At 44.1% G+C, this 14,713-nt stretch overlaps 1 protein-coding gene across 1 annotated transcript; it reads right to left on the bottom strand.

Annotated features, from left to right (window-relative positions):
* Positions 1-293: 293 nt before the first annotated feature.
* Rab33a (RAB33A, member RAS oncogene family) lies at positions 294-12,761 on the bottom strand. Its single transcript, XM_042682445.1, has 2 exons — positions 12,219-12,761; positions 294-889 (listed from the first exon to the last, which is right to left on the bottom strand). The coding sequence occupies exons 1-2, from the start codon at positions 12,474-12,476 to the stop codon at positions 434-436; spliced, it is 714 nt and encodes a 237-aa protein (XP_042538379.1). The 5' UTR covers positions 12,477-12,761; the 3' UTR covers positions 294-433.
* Between the last annotated feature and the right edge of the window lie 1,952 nt (positions 12,762-14,713).

Raw genomic sequence — 14,713 nt, 5'->3', positions numbered from 1 at the left:
TTCTATCCCACCACCTGCATTGTCTCTCTAGAAAAACATGCCTGTATCATAGACACTAGGTGCTTATGCTCACGAATGATATCAAGAGAATGAATTAATCCTGAAGAAGTGATTCAAATCATGAGAATTTCAGGTTGCATAGAAGGCTAGCAGGCAGTGTGCCTTCACATGAATTAGTGGTAGAGTAGCTTGCCTAGCATGTGCAAGGCCCTGGATTCCATCCTCCCCTTCCCCCCACCCCCCCACTGAGGAAAAAAATAGGTCTTCTTGCAGAAAAGCAAGAAATAAAAAACCATGTGATAATCTATACAAATTTTATTTTGATATCAATTTTTATGGAAACAAGCAGGTGTCAGCATTATGCAGGCACAGAGAAAAAGGAAAAGGAAGAAAATCACCAGTGATAATTCTCTTGTATTTACACCATTTGGTTTCAACAAGGACAGGAAGCTTTGCTGTTAGCTTCCTGTGGGAACTCCAGTTTCTGCACCTTGCCTTGCTGCCTGTCAGCATCCCGATATAGCAGGGATTTCTGGGCCTTCAATCGGCAAGCCAGGCACATGAAAATTGACTCCACGTTCTGGCTCTCTTTGGGGTCCTTGGCTGATGTCTCAAACAAGAGCATGTTGTGGGCATCAGCAAATTTCAAGGCTAAATTGGAGGGTACCTGGATCTGTTCTCGCAAGTCACACTTGTTACCCACAAGCACTTTCGGGACTAGCGGGGGCACAGCATGCCCATTGCATTCTTGGATCCACATTTTTAGATTGGTGAAGGAGGTCATCTTGGTGACATCATAGACAAAGACCACTGCATGTACATTGCGGTAGTAATGCTCGACCATGCTTTTACGGAAGCGTTCTTGGCCTGCTGTGTCCCACACCTGAACCTGGAACAAAGACCCAGATGTGGAGTCAGAAAAGGAAACACAAACAAGAGAATACAAGTTTCTGTAGCATTTATAAAATAAGGTTACAATCCCTGACACAGGAAGTCGTTTTTGGAAGATTACCAAAATGGGGTTTACCTGAGTATTGCGAGAAGTTTTATGGTTTGTCGTTTTCCTTGAAATTATTACTTGAAGGGGTTGAGTTAAAAATCTGAAAATCTTTAGCTGATGAACTAGAACATAAATCAGCCGACTGCTTTAGATGGCAGTTTGGCAGTATGAAGCAAGAACTTTTAAAATATTCAGAGTTCACGGGGTGCCGGTGGCTCACACCTGTAATCCTAGCTACTCAGGAGGCTGAGATCTGAGGATTGAGGTTCAAAGCCAGCCAGGACAGGAAAGGCTGTGAAACTCTTGTCTCCAATAAACCACCAGAAAACCGGAAGTGGTGCTGTGGCTCAAGTGGTAGAGTGCTCGCCTTGAGCTGCCCAGAGTTCAAGCCCCAAGACTGACAAAAAAATATTCCAAGCTCTTAGGACCTATAGTCTCACTTTTAAAAGTCTATTCCAAAGACATAATAAAGACGTGCTCAAAATTCCATACAAATAGATTAATCATACTGTTATTCATACTTTAAAAAAACAGGAAACAGGAAACAACCTAACAGTTCACTAAGAAAGGAATAAGCTATACAATGGGCTATAATGCATACATTAAAAATAATGTCTTCAAGCTGGGTGTTGGTGGCTAAAGCCTGAAATCCTAGCTACTCAGGAGGCTGAGATCTAAAGATCAAAATTCAAAGCCATCGTAGGTAGGAAAGTCCCTGTGAGACTCTTATCTCAATTAACTACCATAAAAGCCATAAAAGGAGCTGTGGCTCAAGTAGCAGAGCACTAGCCTTGAGAACCAAAGCTCAGAGACAGTGCCCAGGCCCTGAGTTCAAGTCCCAGGACTAGCACAAAAAAATAAAATGTTTTGGGCTGGGAAGGTGGTTTAGTTGGTAGAGTGCTTGCCTAGTATGCATGAGGCCCTGGGTTTGATTCCTCAGTACCACATACACAGAGAAAGCCAGAAGTGGCACTGTAACTCAAGTGGTAGAGTGCTAGCCTTAAGCACAGAGCGGCTCAAGGACAGTGCCCAGGCCCTGAGTTCAAGCTCCAAGACTGGCAAAAAAAAAAAATTTTCCAAGACTAAATAGTGAGGGAAGTACTTATAAACTATGAGCAGGAGCGGGGGAGAGAAATTTTATACAGCCTTGAGCTCAATCCTAGCACTAAAATATCTTTGGGTATTTTCTTTCACATTTTCCAATTTTCTACTTCAAAGCATGTTTGTTATTGTTGGTTTTGTGGTTTTTAAATTTTTGTTGCAATTTTTTGCAGTACTGGGGATTGAATCTATGTCCTGATATATGAAATGCTCTACCACTTGAGCCATGCCTCCAACCCTTTTGTTTTTGTTTTTGAGATAGGGTGTTACTAACTTTACTTGGGCAGGTCTGAAATCTATGACCCTCCTAACTCTGCCTTCCAAGTATCTGGGATTACACAATGTACCAACATGCCTGACTTTATTTTTTGGCAGTACTGGGATTTGAACTCAAGGGTTTACACTTGCTAGGCTTGAGTCACATCTCTAGGCCTTTTTGCTCTTGTTATTTTAGAGATAAGACCTCATTTTGCCTGGATGGGCCTAGACCTCAGTTCTCCCGTTTACACCACCTGCTGTAGCTGAGATGACTGGCACATACCATCATGCCCAGTCTTTTTCTGTTGAGAGGGGTCACATGAACTTTTTTTTCTCATGCTGACCTGGATCCATAATCTTCCCAATCTCTGCCTCCCATGTAGTTTGGATGACAGATAAGTACTACTAGACCCAGCTGTTGGTTGTGATAGGGTCTTTAGTGGCCTCAAACTACAATCCTCCCAATCTCTGTCTCCCAAGTACTAGGATATCAGCTGTATTGTTTTTAAAGGAAATAATAGTTAGCTTGAAATTTTTCACTTTTTATTTATTTGTTTTGTTGAAGTCCTAAGTCTTGAACTCAGGACCTGGATGCTGTCCTAAACTCTTTTGGCTCAAGGCTAGTGCTCTACCATTTGAGCCACAGTTCCACTTCCAGCTTTTTGGTGGTTAATTGGAGATAAGAGTCTCACAGACTTTCCTGTCTATGCAGGCTTTGAACCACTATAACGATATAACTTGTGGGTGGGGACAGTAGAGAGCAAGGAAAGGGGTGACATTGTCCAAAAAGAAATGTACCTGACTTATCAGATTGTAACTCCTCTGTATATTACCTTTGTAATAACAATGAAAATTAAAAATTAAATATAATAATATTTTTGAAAAAAGAAAAATAAATAGTCCAGCCTTGTCTTGAACTCTATCCGATCCTCCTGTCTCAGTCTCCCCACTTCTGGCATTATAAGCACAAACCACCATGCCTGGCTTTCACTTTAAGTTTACTGATTAGTTATTTGAAAGATAATTTAACTCACTGGATTTTTCTCCTGCACCTCAGCTTTTGGGATAAAGGGCAACTTCAGAAGGATAAAAGTTGGTATCAGTGACATGGGGTAAAACAATGAAAGCAGTGACACTCATCAGAATACATTATAGTCATAAATTGACATGCTGAATTGGAATCCTGTGGTACAATTCTGTAAACACTATTTTTAAAAGACAAAAAACTCCCTGTGAATATTCTGGGAATCAATTCATATTCAAGGTCTGTATATTTTTTCTCTATATATCCAAGGTCTGGGCCAAGAAACATTCATACTGACAATGATGGTCCTGAGTTCCTACACAGTTCTCAGTTATCAAAGAAAATTTGATTATGGCCACTAATTGGCCTCTAACTATGACTTTTATTTAGAAGTCAGAGAGTATAATCTAGTAACTGTAAATGAATCTCTTTGCTGACTGAGGACCTTACAAGGCCCCAGAGTCATCATTCTGAACATCAGCTTTCATTGTCCCCTGTGGACATAGCCTCCACATTCCTCTAGCATGACTTTCAGGATCACCTCTTTTTGTACTTGGATTTTCCTGTTCCTCAGTCAGACCTTCTTCTGTCAGACTAACCTCCTAAAATCCCTGCTCACATCAGCACATCATCTCGTTCCTCAGGAAATTATGGTAGCTCTCTACTGCACATGTCATCAAATGGAAAATTTTTCTGTCTGCCATCATTTGACCTCTCCCAGCCTGATTAAGTTACTCAGCTATACCTAGTTCATTCCCTCCTCCATGCCTTTTGTCCTGCTGGTTCATCATTCCCTGAAACAGCTCTTTTCCCTGTTTTGATATCACCTATTCTTGTTGTTTTGTTTTGTTTTTGCCGGGCATGGGGCTTAAACTTAGAGCCCAAGCACTGTCCCTGGGCTCTTTGGTTCAAGGCTAGCACTCTACTACTTTGAGCCACAGTGCCACTTACGGTTTTTTAGTGGTTAATTCGAGATAAGAGTCTCATGGATTTTCCTGCCCTGGCTGGTTTTGAACTTGATCCTCACATCTCAGCCTTCTGAATAGCTAGGATTATAGGTGTGAGCCATCAGTGCCTGACTTTCATTCATTCTTGAAAACTCAGCACATATATCTACCTTCCTCAAATCCTCTCTACCTTCTTTTCAATTCCATTTTTGTGGGAATTTCTATTTTGCACTTTGACTCTCTGTCATTCACTTAAAATGTATTTCATCAGTGCTCTCGGCCCTTCTCTGTGTTAACTGTAAGCAGTCTTTTTCTATATCAGTTTGCTCATTGAGGAACAGGTTGTTACCATCATCATGATGGTTATCATGATTATCACCACCAAAAGCAGTATTAGCTAGACCATGGTAGTTCACACTGGTAATTCTAGCTACTCAGGACACTGAGAGCAGAGTTGCAGTTAAAAGCCAGCATAGGCAGAAAAGTCTGAGAGACTTCGTAGCCAATGAATTAGCAAAGTGCCAGACTAGAAGAGCAGCTTAAATGGTAGAGAACTGGAAAACTGGGCAAGTGCAATGAGGCCCTGGTACTGGAAAAAGAAAAAAAAAGTATTGGCATGATTCACTAAAACGGCAAGCAGTCTGGCAGATTAGGTATCTGAAAAGTCCCTTTCAGAGACAGCATCTGAGTTCAGTTACACCCAAAATTATATTTGTCTTAAAAAATGGACTTGCTTCTGCAAGCAGGGAAATAAAATATTTTCATTCCTTCCACCCTTCTGTTCTGAACAGGAAAAAAGGGAGAAAGAACAGCCTGAAGAAGAATGGAAGTCAGTGGGAAGAAATCAGGTCTTGTCCAGAAATAACATGACCATTTGTCTCTTGATCTGCACTTCCAGCACCCAACTCCACAGTAGTCTTAACTCTTGCCTCTTGCCTCTGAGTAAGACTGAATTCCTCTCAGCCCTCAGGCGTGTGGCAGATGCTTTAACACCATGAGCTCAAGACTCTAAAAATACCTGCCACTCGCAGGAACATGGGTGGGAGTGTGTGAGGTGTTTGAGGCTGAGTAAGGTTAGCTGTTTGGCTTCCTAATTGTGTATCACACTCCCTCCCTGCCGAACTTGCAAGGAGGGTCCCTCTGCTGGAGACCTCCTTTATTTTTTTTTCAACATTTATAAAGAGAGCCTTGAAGCTTCTATTTGGAGGCTTAGAATTTCAACAGTAGGCACTGCTCTCTTATCCTAGCTCTTTGTACTTCCTGTATGTGGTAAGAGTTAAGCCTGGAAGCAGGCTGCTCTCAGCAGAAAATAGAAGAATCAGTAGTGGGGCCTCAAAGTTCTCAGAAAAGGAATGAGATCAATCAGGCTCACTGGGTACATGAGATGCCATTTTTCCATTTGTGTTCAGTGCTCCTGTTCTCAATATCCTCAAAGCCCATGGTCTCTGCCAGGCAGTGAAAGCATGTGCTTCCTCTCACCTATTCCTCCCTGTCCCAACCGGACAGGACTGACAACTGCCTTTGAACCCTTCACATATACCCATATCCTCATTTCCCTCTGAGGATCAGTGGGGTGCAGTAGAGTCAAACCAACTGGGATGCAAAACATCTCCCAAATCATGTGCTACTTAGGTGTCTTTATGCAAGGTACTTTATCTCAGTGTCCTGATCTGGAAAATACAGATAAGAACAGCATCTCTTGGAGGAATGCCGTGAGCATAGCATTCCTTGGAAGTGCATGACTAACCTTGCCTAACACAGTGGTCCCTCAGTATCCATTAATGATTGGCTCCTGAAGCCTTTCAGACAACTAAAGCACGGAAGCTCAAGTACCTATATGATACAGTATGACACGTATCATTGTTTATGAACACATACCTCTGGTATGCTTTAATCATTTCTAGGTTGTTTTTTTGGTGCTGGTACTAGGGCTTGAACTTGGGGCCAAAATGCTATCCCTTAGCTTTTTTTCCACTCAAGCCTGGAGCTTTACCACGTAAGTCATAGCTTCACTTCCAGATTTTTGCTGGTTAATTGGAGAAAAGACTCAGATTTTCCTGCCCAGACAGACTTTGAACCATGGTCCTCAGATCTCAGATGTGAGCTACCAGCACCCTCTTAAATTACTTATAATAGCTGATATGATATAAATGTTACATAAATAGTTCTATTTCTTAGGGAATAGTGAGAAAGAAAAAAAACCTGTATAGGATTAGCATATGTGCAATTGTTTTTGAATATTTTGATCCTCTTTTGATTGAATACAGATGGCCAACTGTATAAAACCTCTCTCCCTCCCTCACCTGAAATCACCAAATTGACTGAGTCTGAAAGGATGAACTGGGTGGTGTCAGGAAGGCAGACTCCAGTTCTTCCACTTAGTAGCTGATTGAATGACTAACCTGATCACTTAACCTCCATTTCCTCATCTCTATAATGGGAACTTGATATTTCCATGGTTGCCAGGATAACCCAATGAAATAACATAAGAGCTTTAACCAAATGTAAAGTGCTCTGCGAATATCAGTTGTTACGGTCTCAGAAAGCCCATCAGCCTTCCACTGCTCCTATAGCTCCTTGTCCTAGAAAGCACAGAAGGCTTAGCTTCTGGAAACTGAAAGACATAAGGCAGGGGCAGTTCAGTGAGGAAGGGGATGGAGAAAAATACTGCCAACGTGCCATTAGTGGATGACAATGGGCCCAAACTGATGGGGAGCTGGAGGGAGGAAGGTTTTGAGGGATACATCACAGGAAAGTCACCGAACAGAAATAAAGCCTTAAAAAAGAGACCACTTTCCAAGAGCCATCCCTGCTGAACAAGCTTCAGCAGCACCCACCCCACCACCAGCCCCTGCACATGCTCCTAGCTGACATGGGTATTTTTTCTCTTTAGGGAACATGTCTGGCATCTTTCTTTTTTTTTTTTTTTTTGTTGTTGGCTGTGGGCTTGAACTCTGGGCCCGGGTGCTGTCCCTCAGCTCTTCAGCTCAAGGCAAGCGCTCTACCACTTGAGCTACAGCGCCACTTCTGGTTTTCTGGTGGTTTATTAGAGATAGGAGTCTCATGGTCTCTCCTGCCAGGGCTGGCTTTGAACCGCGATCCTCAGATCTCAGCCTCCTGAGTAGCTAGGATTACAGGCGTGAGCCACCAGCGCCCGGCATGTCTGGCATCTTTCTATCCATGAGGTATGAATGACCTTTTGTTGCAGGCTGATAGGGTAGGGCAAAAGTGCAAAAACAAAAGTGGGGAGGAGGCAAAGGCATCAGAAATCTTTGGAGGACACTCTAGTGGATGATGGGAAAAGTTTAAGAGAAATCTTACTTCAACTAGCTGTACTATCCCATCTGCGTGTCACACACACATACACACAGAGACAGAGACAGAGAGAGACAGAGAGAGAGAGAGATACAGAGAGAGAGAGCCCTGTTAGAAAATGGCAAAGGAGGGGCTAGGAAGGTGGCTCAGTGGGAGAGCGCTTGCCTTGCATGCCTGAGGCCCTGGGTTTGATTCCTCAGCACCACATAAGCAAAAAGAAAAAAGCTGGAAGTGGCGCTGTGGCCCAAGTGGTAGAGAGCTAGCCTTGAGCTGAAGAGCTGAGGGACAGCGCCCCAGCCCAGAGTTCAGGCCCCACAACCGGACCTCCCCCCCAAAAAAAGAAAATGGCAAAGGAGAACAGAGAAAATAAAATTCATGTACAGAAAGAGAGGCAGAAAGGGAGACAGAAACACACATTGCTAGATAATTAACCATCAAACTGACTGGAAGAGGATGGAAGCTTAGAAGCCCCAAGGAAGACATGATGTCATTCTGACTGCAGGCTGCATCTAAAGAACACTGAGCTCAACCTTCATCCACTCAGTAATGTGACACAGGAAGTTGTTTTCCCCAGTGAGCAGCAATCTACAGTTATGGGCTGTACCTGCCCACAGCCATAACTGACCTGCAGTTTACCTGGTCCCAAGGGCTTGGGGCAGAGGGAGTGTTTAGCCTGTAGGAAAAACTAAACTAGGCAGAAGGACCACTTCCATGAGAATTTACTAAGAACATCTGAGCCTTCCTCTACTACCTAAGTCCATTCACTGTTTCTGCTACTCCCTCCCATTCATTGTTTGCCAATGCTTTGGGACTGAGACAGACTCAATATGATGAGCTAAAAGTGAAGATGACAGACATATTATTATTATTAAGGAAAGCTTCACCTTTTTCCCCCAGTGGTAGTAGAGTTCAAACTCAGGGCTTTATGCTTAGTGAGAAGATGCTCTACCTTCTCAGCCTATTTTGCTTTCACTTCTTTTTGGATACAGTCTCATACTTCCATACAAGCCAGTCTTCTATAGAAATCCTTTTACCTATCCCTCCCATGTAAGTGGGATTACAGGTGTACACCACTCTGCCTGGCTTCTGCCCTTCCTTTCAGTGTTGAGAGATCCCTCCGCCTTTACTAGGTTGATCAGGAAGAACTGTCAGCTTTCCCATATGATGTCTCTGTCACAAGTAACCCAGCTAGTCAAATTGACTAGTGGAGATTTATGTGCTCTTCTAAGCCTGGCATCAAAATACATGGAGAAAAGTAGCCAAAAGGGAATTAGGAGGCCTAGTTCTATGCGATCTTGGGGAAAGTTACTTGCCCTCATTGACCCCCAATTTCCTATATGTAAAATGAAGGCTTTATATTAGAGAATCTCTAAGGTATCTTCTATCTCCATTCTTGGATTTTCATGCACACAGTGAGACATCGCAAGGGCCAAAAGTAAAACCCAGGTCCTCAGTTCAGTGTCCTGGGTATGACAAAAATGGACATGTTTCCCCTTATTTATTTGTCTGTGTTTTTAGGGTTAGAACCCAGTGCCTCATGCATACTAACCATATACTCTTTTCTCTGAGCTAAGCCTTCATCCCTGAAGGAGACATCGTTAACCCTCCTAGGTGCCTGACTTAGAAGAAAGAAAAGCTGGCTTCCAGCATCCCCCTTCTCCTATTTGAGGTGGCTGGACATTGCCCCGTAGAGTGAGTGCAGCAGAGCATGGCTCTGAATCTGAGTTGAAATCTTGGCTCTGTCACAAGGAAGGCAGGTGACATGCTTAGGCTCAAGAGTCAATAGATCCATGTGCCCTTGGATATACTATTTCCTTTCTCAGCCTCAGTGCCCTTATCTGTAAAATGAGGATGAGAAAAATAATCCTAATTCATAGGGTTGATCATAAAATGAGACAATGCCTGTGCAGTGCCTAGCCTGGGGTCTGTGTTTATCCAATAAATAGAAGACACTATTTCCCATACATTGGAGGCTTTTCTTGAGTTCCTGTTAACCAGAAAACACAGTGTTATAAATGTGATGGGATGAGGGTAAGAGACAGAGTGAGTGGAGAGGCCAAATGGAGCTATAGTCCCTTAGGGGCAGCCTGATAATTAAGAGTGTAGCTCCAACTATGGCAATTCAGTCATCCCCCAGCAGGGGTTTTCTGTCATACATGCTCCCCTAGAACACAGTGAGGCAGGCTGGGAGAGGGCACACCCTAATCTGGCTAAGGCCTCTCTCCCCCCTATCCTACCAGGCCTGCTATTTTATAATCCAACACTACCTTGGCATGTCACACTGAACATTTCCCTCTTGTCCAGAGGTAGTCTGCCCTTTGGCAGTCACTTCCTAGTCTTGTTTTGGCACTTGTTCCTTGAGAAACTCCAGAGTAGTCAAAGCATTGGCAAAGTCTCTGATCGCTGCCATCTTCCCACTGACATGCTGCTCGCTCATTTGCCAGATCTGGCCTTGATATTTCAGTAGCTTTACCAGAGGCAAGGGTCACCATCTCCCTACTCCTACACGCCATCCTGAGCTCCTGCAGAATTTGCCCTCAGAGAGCTCCTCCTTCAGCAGTGTCACAAGGCTTTGTCCTCTTGAATATATCATCTTCCCTGAAAAATCCCTATGAAGGACTTATTTGCACGTGGTATTGTGCTGAGCTCTGTTTCTAGTGAGTCACATTGTCACAGGCCCTGCCCTCTGGGAAAGAGTCTGGAATCCTTGGCAAAGACTATGAAACCTAGTTTCGATAAATACAGGGGTGGTAGAATGGAAAGAATGGTCATTGGAGGGATGACTCAGGTCCACTCCTCATCCCCCATTCCTCACATTGCAGCTTCTTCCTTCCCTCTCCCTTCTTCCCTCCTTTTCTTTTCTTCTCTAGGCTCTCAAATACTTCCTGTTTCCCTTAACCTAATTTCAGATGGAATTATTTCCCCCCTTCTAAGTCTCAGGAACTCTTTGGCTCAGTTTCATGCTTGATTTTAAACAAATGATAGTGTTAAGCTTTAAGGTTTTTGAGGGTTTCAGAGCATCTGTAAATATACTTGTAACTTGGATTAAAAAGTCATGTTTAAAACATTCCAGAATCTAATAGCCTTACATTAAAGCACATAAACGCACTAGAAGTCCTTAACTGTGCAAACATCAACATGAGAATACTTGGAAAGGACAAGGGATGGATCCCTTCTTTGACTTTAAAAGGGTATGTAGCAATTTCCTTTCCAATATGTGAGGGGGAAAAAGATCACAAGTTCAAAAGAATGTTCTAGTCCTCTCCCCACAAGGCTCTCCTCTATCAGTACTTAGCTGATTATCTCCCTGACAGCTAGAGCCTTGGCTTAGTTTCTGAAGCCATTTTAAAATGCATTCATTTTCATAATCAAGGAACCTGGCATAATTTGGAGTTATCTTCACCAGCCTCCCAGTTGCTCAATCTTTCTCTGTACTTCATTCAAAAGAGAGGCCTGTGGTCACTTTGGCTGTTTGACAAGTAAGAGGTTTGTCTTCACCTTGGACCCTTCCCTGGGGTCCAATCATAGACTCAAGAAATGGCCAAGTGTTTGTGTAGAGGAGTTGGTTAGTACCCCCAGTGCCTTTTTAAGACCTTCTCTCCCCATCACCATGCCCCTCCTTGCCTCTTATGACATGCAGCTGCTTTGCCATGTTCTCCCTCAAGCTATCCCCTGTATTTTGACATATTTCTGCCCTACTGATTTTCTAATAAAGGCAAGCCCAAATAATCTTACAAAAATATTTTACTTAGTTTATTTGATAAACTATATTTTTTGGTTAGGGACAGGCAAGGCACTTCCCATAGCTCTTAGAGAAGTTGCTTTACATTTTTACAAAAGGCCTTCTGAAGACAATGCCAGCAGAATGAATAATGGCCAATTCATTCATTAGGTTTCTCCAGACAAGGAAAGAAGATACCATCTGAAAGAGGCTCTTCCCAAGGAATAAGTTTTGTCTATTATACAGGGCCAGTGCATGACTGTCTCAGTCTTTAAGACTGGTGGCTTTGTGCCATAACCAGTCCACTCCACCCCTGTCCCAACCCAGCCTTAAATATTACTTGTAAACTGGAATTTGAAATATAACAGCTTTCATTCTGGACTGATTTCTATTCTGTCCTATTCCTCTACTGCCACAAGGCTCAGCTGATGTGGGTGTTTTGTTTGTTTGTTTTGTCCAGTCTGCTAGCAGTTGAGAGGTTAAAAGATATGTAAAGTGTTTTAGGATTCATCCCATAGACCAGGACCATGCCTGTCTCTGCCCACAGGCGCCGCTGCTCTAGCTCAGGGTCAAGAATGAGCTCAAACATGCTTTCTTTTTTTTTCCCTCTTTCCTCCCAGAAGCTGTCAAGCAGGGATAAGAATGCAAGCACTCCCGCTTGCCTAGAAAAATTGGGGGAGGTGGGGATGCAGCTACTGAAAGAAGCAAAAGGAGATAAGGAGAAGCTGAGGGTTTGGGGGTTTGGCAAACTGTAACACAGCCAGAGCAGGACATTTTTAACCGCTAGAGCTATGCTTCAGGAGAAGCCCCCTCCCAGGTCCCTCCCTTCCCGGACCTGACCGGCTGGATCACCTTGATCTTCTCGCCCTCGATTTCCACTGTCTTCTCCCTGAAGTCTACACCGATGGTGGCTTCAGTCTTGTCAGGGAAGGTTCCCCCGCAGAAGCGGAAGGTCAGGCAGGTCTTGCCCACGTTGGAATCTCCAATCACGATGATTTTGAAGATGCGAATCTGCACGTACTGGTCCAGCGATGAGTCGAGCTCCAGGGATGCCAGGCTTGCAGCTGAGGCGGGCTGCAGGCTCCCATGGTCCAGGATAGGCTGCGCCATCTCCCCGGGACCAGACTGGGGCCCCAACCCCCCTCGAGGGCTCCACACAAAGAAAGCGGCCACGTTAGTACGCTCGAGATGAGCGAGCTTTGTGCGTGTGTGTGCGCGCGTGTCTGAGTGTGTGTCCGCCCGTATGTGCGTGCGCCAGCAACGCGTGTGCGCGCGCGCATGAAGAGGGTGCCTCTCACCCCAACCAGCCGCCCCCCTTCTCCAGATCACCCTCTTTGCAGCTCCTAAGCACTGACACAAAAGCCAGGGAAAGGAGAGGTGATGAGTGGACAAGCCGCTAGCCTTCTCTTCCTGTCTATGCAAGTGCTCTCGGTTGGGACGCTCAGGCTTGTGATCCTGCGCTCGCCTTTGCTTAGACCCTCCCCTGTCTGGACCCCAGGGACACATTGAAGGGAGACCGAAGGAGGAAAAGGAAGGGAGGGGTGGCATAAACCATCAGGAGGAAAGACTTCCTTTCTCCATACCCTCACATATACTATAGATTTCAGGCTTGCCATTCCACATGCTCTTATTGCATAGGGTCAGTGTGTAGGGTGCACAGCTGGGGAGGACAAAGAGAGCTTCTCCCTAAGAAAAAGCTGGAGCATTTAAGCCCCCGTGCAACTCGACTCACAACTCAGTGGGGGGTGGGGTGGGGAGTCGGAGATACTTTTTTGCACATTGGGAGTGGCAGGCAACTGTGCCATGTCTCCGGGGTCCCTTGTCTTCCTCTAAGCCTTGGGATAAAAGGATGTTTTTCTCTTATTGAGGAAGCAGGTGCACAGTGGGGCTAAAGGAACCCGGCAGGGCGCTGCCAAGACAGGCAGTAGGTTGTGGAGGACCCTGTGCAGCTGGGAGAAGGGAGATGGGGGTGCGGGTATGCGTTTGTAAAGGGTGTCGCTGCTTCTGTCAAAAGACGTGCCAGATGTAGGGGTGGGGGGCGGTGCGTACCAGGCGCCAACCTCCCCTCATCACACCACGAGCACCCATCCTCTGAATGTTCAAGAGAGCAGCTCCCATTGGCTGCCGCAGTCGGTTGTGTTTAGCTAGCCAATGGGGAAGACCTTTCCCGGGAGCGGGCCATATCCAGGACAGGAGAAGGGGGTAAGCCAGTGCTGGCTGCTCCAGCAAAAGCAGACTTTGTTTCTGGAACCAAAAATTACAGGCCGTAGAAAGGAACCTTAGGACATGGCATAAATCCCATGGTACCATGCATTTTGAGCTCTTCATTTTATAACAGCCCCTCCAAAATGGCAGAATTTCAAGCAGAGTTGGGAATCCCTAGGAGCCTTCATTCCCCCCCCCATCCCCCCAGCAAATGAATGTACAAGAAAGTGGTTGGGTCTAATTTGCCAGATGCCTAAATTATGCTTGGATGACAATAAATGAACACAATTTTCTTACATTATTAGGGGGCAGCTTAAGACCACCACACATCTTAGTCAGAGTGATTTCCAGGTTCAGAGTTTGTTTGATATCAACTTTATGAAACTATAATAAAGGGCACCCATTTTATCTTTGTTTTTAAGACTTTCCTTTCATTCTCATAGGCAAAAGTAACTTTGACATATGTCAATAGTACCAAAAATATTAGGCACTAGCAATGCTAAGCTGGAATTCAAGTAGCACATGACCTGCCAACTTGTATGTGACCTTACGCTACAAGAACAGACAGTGTGAATGAATCCGTTCCCCCTAAAACAAAAAAACTATTTAGTGCATCAGTGATATATCTATAAGCAAATTGAATGTGACTATTCAGCAAAGTTAAAGTTAGTCAAAATGTGCCTTCTAGTTAAGTTTCATTCTGCATCAGTAGATATATTTAGAGATTATGGGGCACCTACTGGTTAACCTCCTGAATAAACTATTAACATTAAAACCATCCATAGAAGAATTTACTTATTTGGCTAACCCAAATTCAACATTATGAATACCTATTCTCATAAAAAGCATTTTGGTTTTTCAATGGCCTAATGTCTAGGTAATAGTTTGCTGATTCATACTTCTCCGTATGAGGAGCTAGCACCCCTGGATGATCTTTACTTACATAATAGATTTTTTTAAGAGTGCAGGTAACTATTAATTGGGTACATCCTGTACATATATTGGAAAGAGGTTTGGCCAATACACAGCTAAAATTAATGCTAACTTCCTGATATAAAAGGATTATATCCCCATATCATTATTTAGATGTATGCTTCTAGAAAAAGAGAAAAGTTGTCATTGAGTTTATCTTTGAATGGTAG

This window comes from Dipodomys spectabilis, unplaced genomic scaffold (assembly GCF_019054845.1).
Source record: "Dipodomys spectabilis isolate Male_0828 unplaced genomic scaffold, ASM1905484v1 ptg000071l, whole genome shotgun sequence".
In the NCBI taxonomy this organism is placed as follows: Eukaryota; Metazoa; Chordata; class Mammalia; order Rodentia; family Heteromyidae; genus Dipodomys; species Dipodomys spectabilis.
Note: the sequence above shows the minus strand (reverse complement) of the source record. Positions and strands in the feature narration are given on the sequence as shown.

What these genes read in the sequence shown, in the direction of transcription:
- Rab33a (XM_042682445.1), bottom strand. Translation starts at nt 12,476, where the DNA reads ATGGCGCAGCCTATCCTGGACCATGGGAGCCTGCAGCCCGCCTCAGCT. An exon ending in TCGAGGGCGAGAAGATCAAG is followed by an intron (nt 890 to 12,218) that starts GTGATCCAGCCG and finishes TCTTTGTTCCAG; the next exon opens with GTTCAGGTGTGGGACACAGC.